This window comes from Phalacrocorax carbo, chromosome 5 (genome assembly GCF_963921805.1).
Source record: "Phalacrocorax carbo chromosome 5, bPhaCar2.1, whole genome shotgun sequence".
Taxonomy (NCBI): domain Eukaryota; kingdom Metazoa; phylum Chordata; class Aves; order Suliformes; family Phalacrocoracidae; genus Phalacrocorax; species Phalacrocorax carbo.
In genome coordinates this window covers 27,786,219-27,806,267 of record NC_087517.1, presented here as the reverse complement: position 1 = coordinate 27,806,267, position 20,049 = coordinate 27,786,219, and the positions used below count along the sequence as shown (strand labels likewise).

Sequence of the window (20,049 nt, the reverse complement as noted above, 5' to 3'; positions counted from 1 at the left end):
TAACTACAGACAAATGGTTTCTAACACCCAATTTCTCCTTATATTTTGCTTCCAGCTGTTTTTCTTACAAAATTTCTTTTCCTACTGCCACTCTCAATATTGCCTTCACTTTTTCTTTTCAATGTTTTTGCTCTCTTCAAAAGCTAATCCATTTGTTTGCTCTGCTTCCCCCTGCAGTTTTAGGATGCCCGTTTTACATTATATTCCATGTCATACATCTACTTTGCTATGCTGCTATTATTTTGATTTTACTTCTCTGTTCCTCAGCCCTACATTTTCCTTTGCAGTTTGCAAATGCTTTGAGGCAAAACCTGAAACTTATGTATAAAATTGTGAAGGTAATGCAAAACAGGAGAAATGGAACAGGTACTAAAGGAGGGGGAAAAAAATACTCCTTTAAGAGGAGAATAATTGTTCCAAGCTTTGCAGGTTACAGAACAGAACCAAGAACACAAGACAAAAGGAAGAGTGAAAGGAGAACCTTGGATGGTAACTACAAACAAAAAGGGTAATTCAGAAGCGTGAAGAAAGAAGTGGGCTTCCTTCAGAAAGATACAGCCCAGAAAAAGCTGACAGTTTTTGCACAAAGGATATTAGCTCCCTGCATACAGTCCAATTTTTGATGATAGAAAATCTGAAACTGTTTAGGAATTTTTGAATAGTAGAAAACACCTGCCGTATTTTTATCCTGTCCCTACACAGCCTATTGTGCCTAACCTTCTGCTGGAGGGGGCGCATGCCAGTTTTTCAGACAGGAATACTGGCCATTCCCATTTGTTTGAAACTGTGATGAAACTTCATTCATTGAATGAAGCCACTGGGCCAGGTCCCCTCTGCTTGTCTTCAGTCTAGCTGGAGGCCTCCCAGTCGGCTGTTTTTTTGCAGGCTACCTAAACAACTAGTGAACAGTTTTGGAAGGAAAGCAGCTGAGAGCAGTAGACCAGGGCGCTTTCTGTAGCAAATATATTTCAGGCAGCCTGAGTGGAAGCAGAAGGGAAATAGAAGGTCATGAGAGTCATTCTAGATGTTTTAACACATCTTACATCCTTTCATCCATTTTCTTTAACTAAAATACCTTTTATCTATAACTTTCACATCGCATTCTCTTTTCAATGTCTATTACTTTTATGCTTATTACAGAAGTTAGGCACAAGTCTGGAGACTGAATCTCTCTCCCCTCTGAGCAGGTTCCACCTGAACAACATAAAGGGAAATTTGAGCCCATACCTCATCATATTTAGAGAAGGTCTTTCTGCCTGGGCAGTGGGGAAGGGAGGATATTCTCAGTTTCTGTTTAGGCATTTCACTTTATGTGCCTGAAATACCTCCTCTTGTATATACAACAGGAAGAAAAAGCTCCCTCAGAGCCCCATTAACATTTTAAATTCACTATGGGGGCATGGCCATGGAATATCAAAGTCCTTCCCTGTGTCCCAGGGCTATGTCATAGCCCCACTGGGAGCCCACGCCAGGCAATTCATGAGTCATCTGAGGGCTTGAGTGCAGGTTGTTTTCAACATCCCCACGTGTCTAGTACTTCCTACTGCTGACACAGAAGCAGATCTTGAATCAATGTGTAATTTTTATTTACGATGTTACAAAATGTTATTCATGATGTTACAAAATTGCCAAATTGTTCCCCAACCATTGTCTCAGATGTCTAAAACAGGATTAGGGATTCCACTTGAGGTCCAGCACCCAAAGTTACAGACTATGTTATCAACTTATGCTCATGCTCTTTATGAAAATGGCAGAACCTATTCTCTTGGTATTACACATCAATGACTGTGAAACAGCTACATTTCAAATCAGTGGCCTAGAAAAGAAAGGTCAAGTCACCAACGGAAAGTCTTCTCAGACTTCCGTGATGCTCCTGTTTATTGTGAGAGTGCACTGCTCAGAGAGAATGAAACACAAGGTTTGGGGTTTTTTTGGGGTGGTTTTTTTTTGTTTTGTTTTTATATACTTACCTTCGAAACCATCATCATCAATGTCTCCTAGGTTGGCTATGGACTCTCCAAACCTGGCAGCATATGAGTCACTCCCACTGAGCTCTATGTTCAGTTCTACCATCTTTGCTTCCTGAAGGAAAACAGAGTCAATGGCACATCAACAAAGCGTCTTCCCGGTGACCTGGAATATTACTCAAAATGTTTAAACTGCCTTGGATGCCAATATATAATCCTACTGAATTCCTTGGTGCAGAAGTGAGCATTATCAAAGATATTTAACAGTATTTAGTATGAGAACAATAAAGAATAAGAAAGTTGTTTAAGAAAGAGAACAGCAGTGTGTTCCCATAGCAAACACCTGTAAACAGCAGCAAGTTTATAACAGAATACAGGGGCTTACTGCTCTGCAAAAACTGCAGTTGAAGCAGTAGCTGCTTCAAAGCTATTGCGTGTTCCTTAGTTACTTGTAGCTATCCTGGAGTGACTTAGTTCTCTGTGAGGAGAACATGTTAAGAAAATGCTAATTGCAAGCATAAGAGAATAAATATGTATCAGTGTGAAGAGGAAGGAAGGGAAATAAGATACACAGATAAAATTTACAAAGCCAGACAAATTCAAAACACACGCAAAAAATAGTGACTATCACTTCTGATCCTTAAAAAGAGTGAAAGGAAGATAATTCTAATGCATCATCTGTCCAGTTACTTTATTTGCCAAACTGAGGACTACAAGTCTCTTTCCTGACTGGTACCACTATCTGCATGCAGATTTTTCACTCCTTGTTTCTGAAGTGCTAAAAGTAAGATGCTGTCACATGCCTGTTCAGTGGTAAGCACGGTAAAGGAGGAGAGCTTGCAAAGAGGCTGTAGTGGCAGGCTGTCACCACCTGAAGTTACTATGAAACAAAAAGAGTCTGTCCTCAGTTCTAACACTAGCGTAAGTAACAATGCGTTACAGTTTATACAGCTAGCCTTGCAGGTGTGCTACACAGTCCTGCTGGGATTGTCATCGCCGTTCTAGAGTTGTTTTTCCTATATCCTGAAATACTGTATGAAAACAGAGAGGAATTCTCTACTCCATAGCTTGCTATACTAGAATGACTGTGTTACCATGTGTTTTTAAGAGAAAATACTTACAGAACCTGAATTGATATAGACATAAACTCTTCCTTCTTCTCGGATGGTACTTTGCATTGGAGCACCAACTAGCAGGTCTGAGAGGCCATCTGAATTCAGGTCCACAGCACAAACTGCAGCTCCAAAGTAAGAACCAAGCTGTGCGCAAACAAGAAATCACATTATTTTTGGATTTTGACCAAGACATCCTAGAAGTTCTAAAGTGCAGAAAAGTAGTATGAAAGACTTACCTTTTTACCCCTTAGTTCAAATAGAATATTTAGTTGCTTCTCAATGCTAAAAATGTACGCCTAAAACAAAAAGAAAATATAAGTGGAGTTCAGCAAACAGTAATCTGAAACACTTTTGTCATGGTTTTAGCTGGGATAGAGTTAATTTTCTTCACTGTAGCTGGTACAGTGCTGTGCTTTGGATTTAGTACACGAACTATGTTGATAACACCCTGATGTTTTAGTTGTTGCTGAGCAGTGCTTACACTAGTCAAGGACTTTTCCAGCCTCTCATGCTCTGCCGGGTGCACAAGAAGACGGGAGGGGAGGGGACACAGCCAAGACAGCTGATCCAAACTGACCCACAGGATATTCCATACCATATGACGTCATGCCCAGTATATTAACTGGGGGGAGCTGGCCGGGGGAGGCAACGATCGTGGCTCAGGGACCGGCATCGTCGGTTGGCACGTGGTGAGCAGTTGCATCACTTGTTCATTTTTTTCCCCCCTCCCAAGGTTTCGCCTGTCTCTCTCATTATTTTCCTTTTTATTATATTATTAATAATAATATTACTGTTTTATTTTAATCATTAAACTGTTCTTATCTCAACCCATGAGTTTTCTTACTTTGGCCCTTATTCTCTCCCCCACCCCTCTGGGGTGGGGGGAGTGAGCAAGCGGCTGCGTGGTGCTTGGTTGCTGACTGGGGCTAAATCATGACAGTCCTTTTTGGCACCTGACATGGAGCTCAACAGGCTTGAGATAACGACAGATTTGACTGGAATGTGCTAGACTGAATTTATAGCTGTTATTGCTGTTTAGCTATTAATCGGCAGGATTCTCCGCTTGCCTTACTGTATGTTAAAGTCTAGTGCTTTTTAGCGGCTGCTTTTTGCTTTTGTTTCTTGCTGTACTGCCGTACTACTTATCACCTTACTCTGCTGTGCCTGGGAACATTTTGATAACAGCAACGGCCACGTGCCTGGGCTGGCAGATGGCCAGGGCATCGCCGTTGCTTCTGTGCTGCTACTGGACAGCCTTGAGAAGGTACACCACAAAGTGTCTGTGGCTGTAGATAAACCTGTGCTGCAGCAGGTACACCTTGAAGCATCAGTGGCTGTGCATGAGTTCATGATGGAGCACCTCAAAGTGTGTGGCTATGGATAAGCCCTTGACAGAGCAGGTATGCCCCTGGAGGGACTGCAGCCATGGGCAAGGCCATGTTGGAGCAGGTTCACTTCTGAAGGGACTGTGGCTATGGGTAAGGCCATGCCGGAGCAGGTATGTCTCTGAAGGCATTGTGTCCCATGGAGAAGGCCATGCTGGAACAGGTGCACCTCAAAGCGACTGGGGCTAAACCACAACAATGTTCCTGTGCTTTCTCTACAGCATGTGCTAGAGAATCAGCAAAGCAACACACAATATTACAAGGCACAGCTATTCTTACCTGTACCTTTCTTTAACTCCCTAGTTCACAGTGATGTTATCTAGACTATTTTCCCTCATCCCTTCTTTGACTTTTCTCCCCATGAGAAATCATATCTATCTGATACTTGTCTTTAATATGTTAATCTAAATTGTAAAATCATGGGTGGGTATGTGGGAGTATATTCTTCAAACCAATAGTATAGACAATCTCTTACTTTACCAGTCTGTTCCTGTTGGGGAGCCCCTCCGATTACTTCTGTACTGGCTGATGTCAGAAAATGTCCAGCTCCAACAGAGTATCCTGTAAATTAGAAATGCACTATTCAATACTGGAAGTGCTATATAAAGGAAAAAAAAAAAGGGAGCATGATGTAAAAAAGCTGTCATCACCACAAATTCTTGTGAGTCTGACATTCAGACCTCATGCAAGTTAGCAATGAAAACAGAAAATTTTTGAAATATAAGCAAAAGGTCAATGCAAACAGTAGGTTCCAGCAAGCAGAAACAAGTGTCAGAGACACTAATTCCTTCCCAGGATCTCAATTATCTGCCATAATTTAAAAGCCAATAAAGTAAATTGCAAACACCTTCTGTTATTGCATATTCTACAATTGTTCAGTGCATCCATATTGTAATACAAATAAAACCTATCAAATGTCCATACAGCGCAACATGGAAACACTGGATTCAATTGCTAGTCTTTGACTATTGTTGTAACTGGACTGCAGAAAAATGAAATGTAGTGCTACTTATATGCATGTGCCCATATACATACACACACCTAGAGCATTGTGGATATACACATTCAAAAATGTCAGGAACAAATTGGAGCAAAAGCTTGATTATGTAATAAGAAAACATTGCATCAGCTTTTGAAATGAATGTATGTAACAGAGTATTTCTGTACACAGACACAGCTCTTAAGAAACACGACCACATTTTGGTCCAGGCGTCCAGTCTCAGAATTGCAAACTGAAGGCTAACACCTTAACTGTAGCTGTACAGGTCATCCTGACTCTTTCCAAAATACATTATGGCTAAATTGAAACAGGGAAGACAGTTAACATATTCTGCTATTCTTGCATTTACTGAATGACTGTTGATTTTCACAGCATACAGGGAAAATCATCTTGGATCAGATGAGAATGAGCCTTAAATCTTTCACCTGTGAAGACAACTGTCTAGAAATCAGGTTCTTATTGAGCCAGCTTTTGCTTTTCATATTTCAAGCTAAAATAGGTGCACAAGGCAATTTATCATTTAAAGGTCAACACCTAGGTTTTAGTTATTCAACAGAATATCACGCTTAAGTGGATAAACTTTATTTTACCTCCCCTGACCTTTATTTTCCTCATTATTTTTGTTTTGCTGAAGTATAAACATTGGTAATTCTAATGAATTTTTTTTAACCCAACAAAAAGCCATAAAGCCAAACACAATAAAAGAAAGTATAGTAATCAGAATGTCCTCATTTTTACTGTGGTATTAAAATGTTTGGCTGGGCAGGGGTGGGAGTGGGGATGGGAAATCACATACTTCAGTCTTTAAATTTAAAGACACGGTAAAATTAAATTTTGTTTCCAACCCCAGAATTCTCTTTACCATTACAACAGTTTTTCAGTTTTCTGAAATGTCATTTGCAGTTCTCAGATTCCTAAAAGAAACTATCTATTACTTTGCAATTTCTTTAAGGCAGTTTAAGTGCTTACAGTTACTGTTTCATCAGGCCCTGCTGATTTGAAAGACTGACTCTAATTCCTTTTAAAGAAGTCAGTTATTGATCTCCAAGATACTCTGAGGTAGTCAAGGAAATACTACCAAGCATTACGTGTTACCAGCTTCTCCTTCTAAATTCCTCCTTTCTTTTAATTGTGTGGTCCTTAAACAGCTTTGTTTCTTCCAACTTACGGAAAATGTTACGATACTTTTGCACACTCTTCACACAAACTCTAATTTGTTAATTATTACTCTTTGACAGTTTAATGAAAAATGTAAATAAAGCACCCAACTTCTCAGTCCCTGCCAGAAGGAGGACAGTGTAACTATGTCTAGTCACGTGCTTGAATTACACTCTGGTCACAGTATACTTCTACCACTTGGTAAAGGATATTGTTGTTCATTATTTAAGGGAGAGGTGAACTCAGTCTTCAAAACAAAATAAAAAACAAACAAACAAATAAAAAACCTACCAAAAAAACCCCAAACAAAACAAAATTACCAACTTCAGTAACGGAATCAACCCTAAATAGATTTTGGCCTTAAACAATGCAAAAGATGGGACAGAACAGAAGCTGAGGGAGGGGAAGGAAGGTATGTTTACATTCTTTCAACCACACTATGTATTACTATGAGGGAACGAAGTGCAGACTTAAGTAGCATGGAACAATGTAAAATTTAAGGTTTATCACAGCTGCTACTGTAGAGACACACAGGTGAGACAAGGGTCCCTTTCTTCACTTCCCTGTAGAAAGGGCAAGTTTAGAGGACACATGGCTCTGCCAAGCCAGCATGCTGGCTGTAACAGTTGCACCAGGTCACTGGAAAAGTGTCTGTGAAGAAAACGCCGGCTGATATCAGGTGCTAGATGGCCAAGGGAACTAGGAGAGACCATACACATGCAGGAAGGCTTTCCCTGCACCCTCCCCAGCACAATCCTTATGCAAGCTTTTACCCATTTGCCTATGTCTGGCTTTTGGCTATCAATGACTTGACTCATTCATTACAGAAATTCTCACTCTTCTACTCTTCTCCCTAGTAACAAGTGATAGGACAAGAGGAAATCACCTCAAGCTGTGCCAGGGGAAGTTTAGGTTGGATATTAGGAAAAACTGAAATGAAAAATGAAAAATGAAAAAAGAACTGAAAGGGTTGTCAAACATTGGAACAGGCTGCCCAGGGAGGTGGTTGAGTCTCCATCCCTGGAGGTATTTAAAAGAAGGGTAGATGTGGTGCTTGAGGATATGGTTTAGTGGTGGACTCGGCAGTGATAAGTTAGTGGTTGGACTCAATGATCTTAAGGGTCTTTTCCAACCTCAATGATTCTATGATTCTGTGGAAGAGAAATCTGGAATGAGCTTTCTTCCCCAGACAGGTGCAATATTTTTTCTGCTGATTGTTACTGGAAAGCTGGAGCAAGCATTCTCTGAAGTTTTTCATTTGTCCTATGAAAGGTTAGAAATGTTACTCGTTAACCATAGTGCTCTGGGTATCTGATCACCTTTTACCACCCAGCACCTTTTTGCTTTACTTTCCTGCAGAGCCCAGCTGCAGCCTTTACAAGGCTCAGTACTGAATTCTGAATTGTTAGCCTCTTTGTACTTCATAACAGTTATTTCATAATGTATGCCTGCTTCCTATTGCCAGAAGAGTGAAATCAGAAACAGGAAATGTTTACCCACATGCACCGGATCTATAAATAGTCAGTCTCACTTCTATGCCTGGCAAAATTATGGAGAAGATTATTCTGGGAGTTACTGAAAAACACCTGAAAGACAACACAGTCATTGGTTCCAGCCAGCATGGGTTCACAAGGGGAAAGTCCTGCTTAACATACTTAATTTCCTTCTATTGACAAGGTTGCCCACCTAGTCAACCAAGGGAAGCCAGTTGATGTTTTTCCTCCTGGACGGAAAGTCCAGCATACAGGAGGATAAACACATAATGCAATGGGTGAGCAATTGGCTGACGGGTCAGGCTCAAAGGGTTATATTAAATGGGGTTATATCAGGCTGGTGGCCAGTCACTAGTGGGGTTCCACAGGGATCCATCTTAGGGCCAGTACTCTTTAATCTCTTCATAAATGACTTGGGTGCAGGACTGGAAGGAATACTAATTAAGTTTGCTGATGACACAAAATTGGGAGGAGCTGTTGGCACTCTTGAGGGCAGAGGGGCCCTGCAGAGAGATGTAGTCAAACTAGAGAGCTGGGCAATTGCCAGCCGTAGGAAGTTCAACAAGGGCAAGGGCCAGAATTTGCACCTGGGGCACAGCAACCCTGGCTGTACATACAGACTGGGGAATGAGAGGCTGCAGAGCAGCCCTGCAGAGAGGGACCTGGGGGTTCTGGTCAACAGCAAGTTGAACACGAGCCAACAGTGCACCCTGGCAGCCAAGAGAGCCAACCATGTCCTGGGGCGCATCAAGCACTGCACTGCAGCTGGTCAAGGGAAGTGATTGTCACATTAAGGATATAAAGGTACTAGGGAGTGTCCAGAGAAGGGCCACGAAGTTGGTGAAAGGTTTAGAGAAGAAACTGTATGAGGAGCACCTAAAGTCACTTGGTGTGTTCAGCCTGGAGAAGAGGAAACTGAGGGGAGACCTCATCGTGGTCTGCAGCTTCCTCATAAGGGGAGGAAGAAGGGCAGGCGCTGATCTCTTCTCTCTGGTGACCAAGGACAGGACCCGAGGGAATGGCAGGAAGATGTGCCAGGGGAGGTTTAGGTTGGATATTACAAAAAGGTACTTCGTCCAGAGGTCGGTGGAGCACTGGAACAGGCTCCCCAGGGAGGCAGTCACGGCACCAAGCCTGACGATATTCAAGAGGCACTTGGACAACATCCTCAGACACATGGTGTGAATTTTGGGGTTGTCCTGTGCAGGGACAGGAGTTGAACTTGATGATCCTTGTGGGTCCCTTCCAACTCAGGACATTCTATAATTCTATGACAGGAAAATGCAAAAAACCAATGATCACAGTCAAAAATATTCTTGCTGAGGAGTTCAGGAAGGATACATAAGCTTTTCTTAGTGTATAGTGAGAAAACTGAAGCTGCTGATGGTTCTGGCATAAACCCCTACAAATTCTAGCATTACATCCAGCTAATTACTTGGATATAGGTACATAAGTAGGAACTTCATGACTTTCTTTGCAGGCTTTTGTAGATAAGGTTTGCCTTCCTATATATCCAGACCAAGATATGGCTGGAATTAAAATAAAAGAAAAATGAAAAACAAACAACAATGAAACCAAAACCCAAACAAACCAACCAACCACAATTGAAGGCCAGTCTGTCTCTTAAGATCATAGCATAAGTCTAAATGCTGCCAAAGAGACGTAAGAATAAAGTGCAAACTATTACCACCCAGAAGCATATCTCTACCTTCTAAATCAAGAATTGATAGCAACTCAGTGGAGAGATGATAAAAACAGAAATCCAATGTTTGAGAAGTTTCCATGTAAAACAGAGAGAGAGGAAGCCTTATTATTAAATAATATTTAACAAAATCAGAACACATCTTTAGAACCATCACTTCTGGGATTAATAAAGAAAGTACTGATAAACATTGTGCACTCACTTCAAGATCAGCTATTTAGCTACTTCTTTGACTTATATTTTTGTAAATTATTAAATATTTTAAGTACCTAGATAACTGCCAAATTTCACTTGATTATTTGAATCTGTATAAGCATAGATTCTATTTGCAGTTGTATTGTATACAAAAACAGAACCAGTCCAATAAAATGATCCAGGGGCTCCCATTATAATCAAGTCCTAAAAGAAAAAAAAAAAGCCATGTTATTCATATTTAAATATTCATGAAAATAAGCAAAACAAGTCAAATGCTTTTCTTTAGATCTCCTGTGAACTCAGTGAAATGCTACTGGAGATGCATCTGGCTCAGTACTGGGTGATTACCACTAGATCAGAGACAACATTTTTCAGACTTTCTAAAAATACGGTTATTAAAAACTTTGAGCTGAGAACAACTTAAAAAACTCTTTTGAGAAGAGAATATCCTATTTATTACTCTCTTTTAGAAATTATAATTTTCAAGTGAAATGGGATTGAATAATACAGAATATTACTCCATAAAGCAAGAAGGTAAGTATTATTAATATTACATCAAACAGATTACTTTAAAGAGAATAATAAACCTTCATACTCTCTTATTTTCATGCTCTTTTTCCAGATGAAAAGTAATTCTGGACTTAGTAAGATGTAAAAGTATTCCAGGGAATAAAAAGTAAAAGTATTAGTTAGGAATTATCATGCAAGTCTTATCAAGATTCAGCTAAAAAGAAATGGGAGAAGCCTGAATTTTCCATCCCACAAAAAACCCACAGTGTTAATGTTTGCATTTACATACACACTTTTATGTATGTATACATATATGTAAGTATATACATATATATAGAGAAGTTTAACATCTTTAATACAAACCTCAATGTAAAAACTAGATATTCCAGCCTGGCATGACCCATGGTCTTCTCCAAACTTTCGCACATGATCTGGGAATGGGCAAGAAATAGTAAAAAGGATGAGAAGCATGTAGTTTCAGAGTTTCTTACCAGGTCTTCAACAGAAGTTGTGCCAAGGTAAAACACAAAACAATGTCAGGTTTCAGTTCTGCAATAAAACTAAAAACACTGTTTTCCACTGTATAGCCTTTAGCTTCAGTATAGTATTGTAACAAACTCAATGCACTATGTATCACTTGATCTCAGCCTCCTTTGAAATCTTTTGACTTTAAAGGCTATACTTTTATTTTTAAATGGTTCGATGAATGAAAGAGCACAAATAGTTTGAGCAGCACAGCTAGATAAACCTAACTCTTTTCTTCCACTCTGTATAATTCAGGCATAATCTGATGAACAGGCTTACAGATCTTGATAGGAGTTGCCCTGATGCTCCACTAGTGCTCTGAAGAGCTTGCGTTATGGCTTAGACATATCGGTATCTATCATCCTTAGCAATTGTCTTTACATCCAACTCTCCCAGCTATGTTTTCCTGCTTTCTTTGCTAATTGCCTCCCATGAAGGTTCCCTTCATCTCATCCATAGGTTTGTTCACTTAAAAAGTCACAGAAGATAAAAGCATGATTTCACCAATGCTTGTAACAGTCTCTGAAGCCACCAGCAGGACATTTGACAGTGTTACTCTATTGGTCTGCATGGAAAGGCCAGATTGTCAGCTCTTTCTTGCATTGGCAAGGGGCAGGGTCACAAAATTGTTCTCCTGGATGGGAGGGAGGTATGAAAGGGAAGGCAGAGATGGACTTGTTTGATAGCTTCAGGTCTTGACTCTTATTCTGCTCCAGCAGTCCTCTAAGGAAGGACCACTGAAGGCCTTGCACCACAGCAGCGGCCTTGGCAGGAGGCAAATAAGGAACAGGGACGCACGGTGTTGAGGAACCACAACAGCTTTGTATCAAAGGCTAAGGAGCAGATGGCAACAATCACTTGCAGGTATTACTGCTGCTCTGCTGTGAGGCACTCTCCTGAGCAGGGCAAGCAAATGACAGAGTAAAGCAAGAAATCATGTCCTCTGCTGACCTATTTTTGAGAAGCACACATCCTTTAGTGATCCAGTCCAGCAGCAAGTATTCTGATGCCCTATTTAAACTAATATTTTGCCCATTGAAAGCAGCTTTTCTTTGAAGTGATAGACATCTTGCTAATAAATTTGCATTGTAAGTTGGGCTCATATCGCCAGCGCTCAATCTTCAAGCCTTTGGCTGCAGAAAGCCTGCCCAGAGCAACACAGGGGCTTCAGAAACTCTGCACCATGCAGTTATGTATCTTACCCTTCCCTACAAAGGTCCGAAACATTCCACTTACCTAAATAGCATGGGCATATTCTTCTACTCAGTTCAGTTCGAAAATCAGAAGAGACGGCAAAACAAATGCCGTATGGGAGTTTGTGTTCACTTTTCATGTAAAAGATATTTTTCCATCTATGTCCACAAGCCTACAGATAAAAAACAAACATGACGTTTGACAGAAGCATAAGAAAGGTGAAGGCAGTCTGACAAACAGACACGCAGCTCCAGCAGTTAATACATACAACGATAGATCCATTTTCTTTTGGCTGCCTCGATAAGCTGACACCCAGCCACTGATTATCACGCTCTTCCAAACAAGTCTTCCCACAACGCTCTCCACGAGGGTTGCCTAGGACACAAAGACCAATGCTCTGAACAGGGGGACAAGCTGAAGGGCCACGTGGTGGGTAACAGGAGCACCCAAGAACCCTACAGGGAGACTGCAGTAACTCAGGTTTGGTGGACCTGACGCCTGTCTCTTACACAGGCCACATAGACTTTTCACTTTCTTCTTGAACAAAGGTACGACTGCACAGTGCCAAAGGGACCGTACTGGCTCTGAACAAGATCAGCTGAGATTGAGGATTGGCTTCTCTACCATTATTGAAATTAAGATAGAAAGTGACATTATACTCAATTTGATGAAGGGCTGGCTTTGCAAGTGTTCCTCAGCCTAAATGTTCGTAAGGAACAGAAGCAGTGCTACCAAAACTCTAGCCTAAAGCGAGCATCTCTCCAACTACAAATCTATTGGTAGGAGACCTTAAAACGATCTCTACTGCAAACGGCTATCAAATAAAGGGCATATAACTGCAATCTGTAGGGGATGTCAGATCATTATGTACGCATTTCCTGTATACTCCTTGCACTGTTGCAATTATTTAGCAGCAGCTCTTTGATTTTACTCTTAAGAAGCGTTAATTTTTAAAACCTTAGAGTACATAGTGAAATTTCTAACTCCCCAAAAAGGCTACAGTATTCTCAAGTTAGCAAATATTTGCTTCCTTCTAGAAAGCAGTAGTGGTACCCACGATAAGGAGAAACTATGTATTCTAATTTCTATAAAGCAAGCTTTTAATTTGCAAGACGTTTGTATGAATAAGCATTAATCAAATTATTGAACCAGTATTTTCTATGCATTGGCATGACACAGTTTGTGAAAAAACTTCTTATAAAGTAAGGAAACACACCATGTCATTTGAACAAGCTCTTTTGCATAATTTTTAAGACTTTCCCAGATTCAACGCAGTTACTGGTGAACCCTAAACTTTTGAGCTTTAAGGGGTTTAGTAACCCAGAAGAGGGCGCCAATACAGATCACAGAGTACCAGTGCTGACAGGGACATGGTCTGAGAGTGAAACGCATAGATCACCCCTCCCAAAACTGCACTTGCATCACAACTGAAATTTATTACTGTCTAATGCATTAGAGAGTTTAAATAAATACATTCCTAGCTTAGTGGACTTGCCGAATTCCTTTGACAGGACATACAGCTGCACACTGTTGATTAAGTATGGAAACAGAATAAAGGGATATGCCTTGCCTATTTAGTAGCCAGGAGAAAGATGAATGACTGTGTGCTTTGCTACATACATCCTCACAACCAGCACTGACTTAAATTATTTTACATAGACTTTTTGAGAGAAAATACCAGATCAATGGAATCAAGATAATTCTTTATCACATGGTAAGAAAACGTCAGGAGAAGCATTTGTAGGAATAAAACCCAACCACCATCCTTATTTCAGAGCTTGTTGCCTACTGTTTTGACAGGCCTAGCAACTGACATTTGTTTGAAGAAACTGTTGGAACCTTGATTTCTTCTACTTCCAGACTACCTTTCCACTTTTTCCAAACATCATGCTTTCTCTCTGCTCCGATAGAAAGATCAGAGTAGCACAGTCAAGAACCCCTCACCATACTGCAGAGGATGATGCACCCTATGCATCGCAACAGACACTACCTTCTTCCAAAAACAACACCCTTCACAGGGTCAAGAGGCATCCGACACTCTTTCATCTCTTCTTTACCACTTCCTCCCTCATGTGCCTTTCCCTAAGACATCAAGGAAATAGTGTGCAAAATCCAAGTAAACAGGAACTGACCTTAGCACCCACAATAACATCACATTCAATTGTCTTTGGGCCAAGAGATTTTATGTTACTGTAATTTAAAAGTTCCTGTGGATCATCTGAGGAGTGGTAATTAACAACATCTGGGCTTTTACTCCATGACAAGCACAAAGTAAAATGCCTTTAAAAATGTACTAAAAAAAAGCTGATTTTTCTGCAGGCTGTCAGTTACTGAGGTCTAAGCAATAAACTTCTGAATTCTCCTACTTGGGCAATGTCAGTGACATGAACTTCTACATACTGAATATATATCATTTTCAGACACAAGCCTGGAATTTAGTTTCAGAATTTAATCTTAGACTTACGTCACATAGAACTCCTCACTTCTTGAGGGAGACATTTCCAGGGTTTGCATGAATTATAGAGCACATTAAGCTGATTGAAATCTCCTCAGAAAACAAAATTCCATTACACTCCACATGTAGGAATTAATCCTCCTTTAAATCAGAAAAGGCACTTCCAGTAACTCCCTTCTAGCAATGCTTTCCATCCTCTTATGACAATGGCTTACCTGGGACTTGCTTTATAGTGTATGTGGATTTGCAGGAAATGGAAGAAGTGGAAAAGACCAGTGTCATAAATTTAGATCTCAAGAGGCTTTCTTAGACTTTCTATCAGTAAGTCAAACAAGACCAGCTAATGATGACATGAGAGATAAGAGGCAGTTTTGCTCATCTCAGGGCTTCATTCCTGTGCCTATTTTGGAGGTCCATAACAAGCACCACCATTCCTTCATGCTTGTTGGATTGTACTCCCCTTTTCCTTGGCTCCAGCATACATTCTTGATTCAGGTTCACTTTGGCCCTCTGCTGACCTGCTGCCTGTGTCTCTTCCCTTTCTCTGACTGGCAAGTATCAAACCACCTTGGAAATGACCGGTCTTTGTGGGCGAGAGAAGCGCGAGATTGACATCCCAGTGATGACATACCGTGATGAGCCCCGGTTCAGGGTATGACATTATAAAAGCTTTATTGAATGAGAAGAGAAAATGCTGTATTCTGCACAAACAACAGAGCAGCACTGCATAAGCTCAAGAGGACATGGCAGCTTGGTTGCCTCAGGGAAAAGGAGCACGCGCTGTCATGAAGTCACTGAGAGATAAGTAATTACCCAGCCTGTGTACATTACACAGCTGGAAGATACACTTCTGCTATAATGCCCACTGCATGCATCCACAGAAAGAGCACAATTGCATATAAATAAGGTCACAACTTATACAGCCACTTCTAGCTTTGGCCTCAAGGACTCTAATACAGATGTTTGCAATGTCATCTGAGAAACCAGTTTTATATAACTTGCTCCAGTGTTTTCCATGCCCAGCAGCCTCCCATGATGCTTTTTATCTTCCCAGAACTCCTCTGGTCCTATTGCTAACTGATTAAAACTATGAATTCTACTGCAAAGACAACAAGCCTTCTGATATCCTGCTCCTAGATGTCAGGGCCTCATCAGACTTTTTTTTTTTTCATTGATCCAGGGCAATCTTTTCTCTTTCACAGATTTGATAGGTCTTATCCCTCTTACGTCCCTCAAACCACTTCTACCCAAAACATTCTAGTTAAGTGCCAGCTGTTTCCATAGATCTGTAACAGACCTAGGTGCAGAAGGTCCTGTCTTCCTTGGAACAGTATGGCTATTTCAAAGGAGATCACTGGCAGGGTATGAGCAATGCAAGTGAGACCAAAAAGCCAAACTACCAAAGACAAAACATACTGAAATCGAAGTTGAACACAGGTCAGCCTTTTGGAGAAAACCATTAACTGTTCACTTTTCCATTGTAACGGTTCAGCTGGGGGAAGCTAGAGGGCAATTTGTTCCTAGGTTAATTGTAGCAGGGACTTAATGGAAGTGTGGAAGGCTGAAACTGCGGGCAGAGGTTTCTGGCCTTATGTTAAATGCACTGAATTTGCTGTGTATATTCGTAGTTAAAACTTTTTTTCCCCCAAATGGATGGCAAATTTTATAAATTGTTTCCTGTATTTTTAGCCAATGAATCACTCTGTTTCAAATCTGAGAGCTATTTTGTTGAAGAATTTCAGTAATGTTCCGCAAGTCCAAAATGTAAAGCATCTAGTGAAATTTGTGCAAGTCCCTCTGCAATAATCTATAACTATCCCAAACTGATGTGGGAAGGTCTTGAAATTCAAAAGACTAGAAGACTGGTAGAAGACGGACACTTAGTGCTCCAAATAATAAACCTGAAGCATCGTATTTTGTATTTGTTCCTTGAGCCTGATCACAAACCTCTGCATCTAACATATAATTTAAAAATACTCCAAATACAAATAAATCAGCAGTCTATAATACTTGACACCATTGACAGAAGTACTAGAACTAGAAGAAAAACCCTTTAAACACTACACCTCTATTCAGCCATCAGAGAGACATTTAAAAGTGCTAGTGAGGAGCTGGGAGACAAAGATTTGCTAGTGTATCTCATGGCTCCTCTTGACTCTTAAACAAGCCCAGGCCCCTGCAACACCTTGAACAACATTAAAAGTCTCTGGAAATAGCTCATCCAGGACTATTCCCAGCAATTCTTTCTCTACTGAGGAAGCAGATAGGAACGTGTGACAAAAAAATACAACAGCAGTTTTGTGTGATCAGAGGCTTCCTAATTGTGCATGAATCCTTCATGAATAAGTTATGCCAGTTTCACGGCTACTTTAGTGAAAAATAGCAACAGAGTGTTTTAGCATATTTATGTCTCTAATTCACATCCATTTATTAGAGAGGCCCAACATTTGGAAAAACCCACTTCTATCGCCTGTTGTCACCTGTTGCATCATTTTGTTTAGAATCCCCTAAGCTACTGAGGAAAAGCCCATCAAGTTACTTCATTAGACCTTTTATTTCTCCACTGCCTAAATGAGAAAGTCGAGAAGTACCACAGATATATGTAGTTTTCAAAGAACCTGAAACTTTCTACCAGTCCCCTCCTTTCCTTCCCCCACACAGTGAAGGACTATTTTTACCTCCAACCCAGGAGCAGGGGTTTACTGCCTCTTAGCATATGCTATTTCACCACTTCAGCTGACTTTGACTTTTGCAAGCCTCCTCTTACAAACAAGCAGTTGGAGAAAAAAAGCACTTTGTTATACATAATTTTCAATAGATCTAAGATTGGAATGAAATTACCCCACCCACCCCACCCCCTGCAAAAAAAAAAAAAAAAAAAGAAAACACCAAAACAAACAAACAAACAAACAAAACCTACTTGGGCTAAAATAAGTTTAACTGCAGTTCCTTTGACGAGGAACTGCTTTTCTTTTCCTTATGTGGCTACAAGCAAAGTACCACTGAATTACCTTAAGGGTTTGTAGCTTAGTTACGAAAAATAACTCTTATTTCTGTTTGTAGGAAAAAATGGATAAAACCTGTCAGTTCTAAGTGTTACGCATAGATGTGTAAAGAAATAATAACCTTTTTGTGACAGAATGCTGCATTCTGCCCTGAAAGCCCGTCAGTTCATGGTGCGCCTTCATCGGTTTCAACTATTTTGAAAACCGTTTCCCGCGCTTCTCACCCTTCCTTACTGGGTGGCAAATTCCTAGTTTTAACGGCTCGGATGGTCTTGGTCACAGGAGGATAGAAAGATCAAAAAGATTTCATAGGGACAGAATGAACAGCACTGTATGTAAAGGGACAAGAACTGAGCCCAGAGCATGCAAAAACATGCATATTTGCAGTAACCCGTTCTGATGTGTTCTCCTTTTTAACAAATATCAAACTCTTGGAAGTTGGATAAGTGCATCCAGTTACATCTCCCAAACACAGGGACTGGCAAGGGAGAGGGGAGTTAGGCTAAATGCTGGAGCCAGAAAAACTGATTCAGTCAAAAATAGCTTTGTTCCCCTGAAACTCAATTTGCCAACAGATCTGCAAGCAGGGAGAACCCATCTGCAAGACGGTTGTGGTTCAGAGTCACTCTCAGGTGCCTTCTACAAAGGGAAGGCTTTACAGAAGAAAAAGATGATTTAGGCACATACTTCCACCCACCCATCTCTGAGCGAATTCCATTTGTCCCCTGCTCTGAAAGCTGAACTAGTTTTCTGCTGAGAACTCGAGAGACAGACCAAAACCCTCACACGGCTTTTGAACTGGGTGCTGAAAGGTGTGAATGAAGACTCTGAAATGGGAGCTGCCACACGCGACTTCTCTAAATCAAGTTTTGGTGCGTTTTCTTCTGTCTACATAAAAAAAAAAACCAAACAAAAAGGTGCCAGCGTTGCTGTTTTTCGGCAGCAGCGTCGACCTCGCTCTTTAGCGAGAGGCAAACGCCAGTTTAATCTAGAAAGGACTCAGGAGAAACCGCCCGCAGCGCGTAGCCTGAAGGAGAAGCCAGAGGAGCCGCGGTGCGCGCAGGGCAGGCGGGCGGGCACGGACCGTCCCGTCCTGCCGCCGGCGGGGCCACCCCTGCCGCCTCCACCCGGCCCCGCCGCCGGCGGGGCCGCCTCTACCGCCCCCCGCCGCCCCCGACTCACCCAGCTGGAGTTGCTCGCACCGCCCGCGGGGGTTCCTCCCGATCCGGCACCGGAAAATGGCCCCCGGGTTGGCCACCGAGATGTTGGCCGGCCAGTTGGCCCGGGGGGCGCCCGCCACCAGCCTGCGGGACAGAGAGGGCAGCGTGAGGGGCCGCGGCCGGCGGAGCCGCGAGAAGGCGCGACGGGAGCAACGGGCCCCCGCGGGGGCAGCCCGGCCGGGGTCTCACCATCTCTCCTCGCCGTGGCTGTGCAGGAGAACAGAGTACCCGAAGAGGGTCCCGTTGCCCCCCCGGAAGAGCAGCGGGTGCCGGGTGTCCAGGTTGTAGGGCCGCGCCGTCGGCAGGCACTGCCACAGCAGGAGCAGCGGGGCAGCCCAGCCCACGGTCCCACTCGCCCTCCCGCCGCTCCGCATGGCTCCGGTCGGCCGGAGGCAGGCGGGCGCCAGCTTCCCGCCTGGCTCCGCTCCCCGGCTCGGCGGGCGGGCAGCGCCGCGCCCCCGCCCTGCCCCGGGACGGCCGCAGCCCGCGCCCCGCGCCGCCCCTGCTTGCCGGCGGGCCGGGCCGAGCCGAGCCGAGCCGGGCCGGGCCGGGCCACCTTCCCGCGGCCCGGGGTAGGGGTGTCCCCTCCGGATGGGGGAGTCGCTCGGCCACGCCGCCTCCTCCCGCGCAGCGGCAGCCCCCCGCTCTTCCGCGGCGGCGGGGGTCGGGTTTCTCCCCGCCCCGTCCGCGCCCACGAGAGTACTGCGGGAGGGGGCACGGCCCGCGGGCAGCAAGAGGGCGCGGCCCCCAGGACCCCCTGTCCTCGGGCAGGGCACGGCCCCGTGGGACGCGGCCGCCCCGACCCCCGCCCCCGGCGGGACAGTGAGGGGGTCGGCCGGACCCCTCAGCTCACCTCAGCTCAGCCCCGGCGCACCTGTCCGGAGGGCGGCGCGGGAGAGCTGCCGGTGCGCCGGGCCGGCGGGCGGCCGCGGGGAGGTGGCGAGCGTTTTGGCGGCCGCGGGGGAAAGGAGAGCCGGCAGGCTTTTCCTAAAACTTCCCGCCGACTTTCCCGCCTGGAAGCGCTTGGACTCGGTTCAGTTTCCCGTCTCCCCGGAGCACCAGCCCGGCAGCTCCAGCCAAGCTTGCTGTGCTGTAAGGCTGGGCACGCCAGCGTTGTGCTGGGGG

At 43.2% G+C, this 20,049-nt stretch overlaps 1 protein-coding gene across 1 annotated transcript in view; it reads right to left on the bottom strand.

The window, feature by feature from the left end:
* ITGA4 (integrin subunit alpha 4) overlaps positions 1–19,597 on the bottom strand; it is a 39,867-nt gene extending 20,270 nt beyond the window's left edge. Inside the window, exons 1-10 of the mRNA XM_064451744.1 lie at positions 19,114–19,597; positions 18,887–19,008; positions 12,513–12,619; positions 12,287–12,416; positions 10,889–10,956; positions 10,090–10,219; positions 4,943–5,028; positions 3,319–3,378; positions 3,089–3,226; positions 1,971–2,082 (exon numbers count right to left, since the gene is read on the bottom strand). Coding sequence (XP_064307814.1) covers positions 1,971–2,082; positions 3,089–3,226; positions 3,319–3,378; positions 4,943–5,028; positions 10,090–10,219; positions 10,889–10,956; positions 12,287–12,416; positions 12,513–12,619; positions 18,887–19,008; positions 19,114–19,298 — 1,138 coding nt within the window. The 5' untranslated portion in view covers positions 19,299–19,597. The remainder of the gene's footprint in view (positions 1–1,970; positions 2,083–3,088; positions 3,227–3,318; positions 3,379–4,942; positions 5,029–10,089; positions 10,220–10,888; positions 10,957–12,286; positions 12,417–12,512; positions 12,620–18,886; positions 19,009–19,113) is intronic.
* Positions 19,598–20,049: the final 452 nt, after the last annotated feature.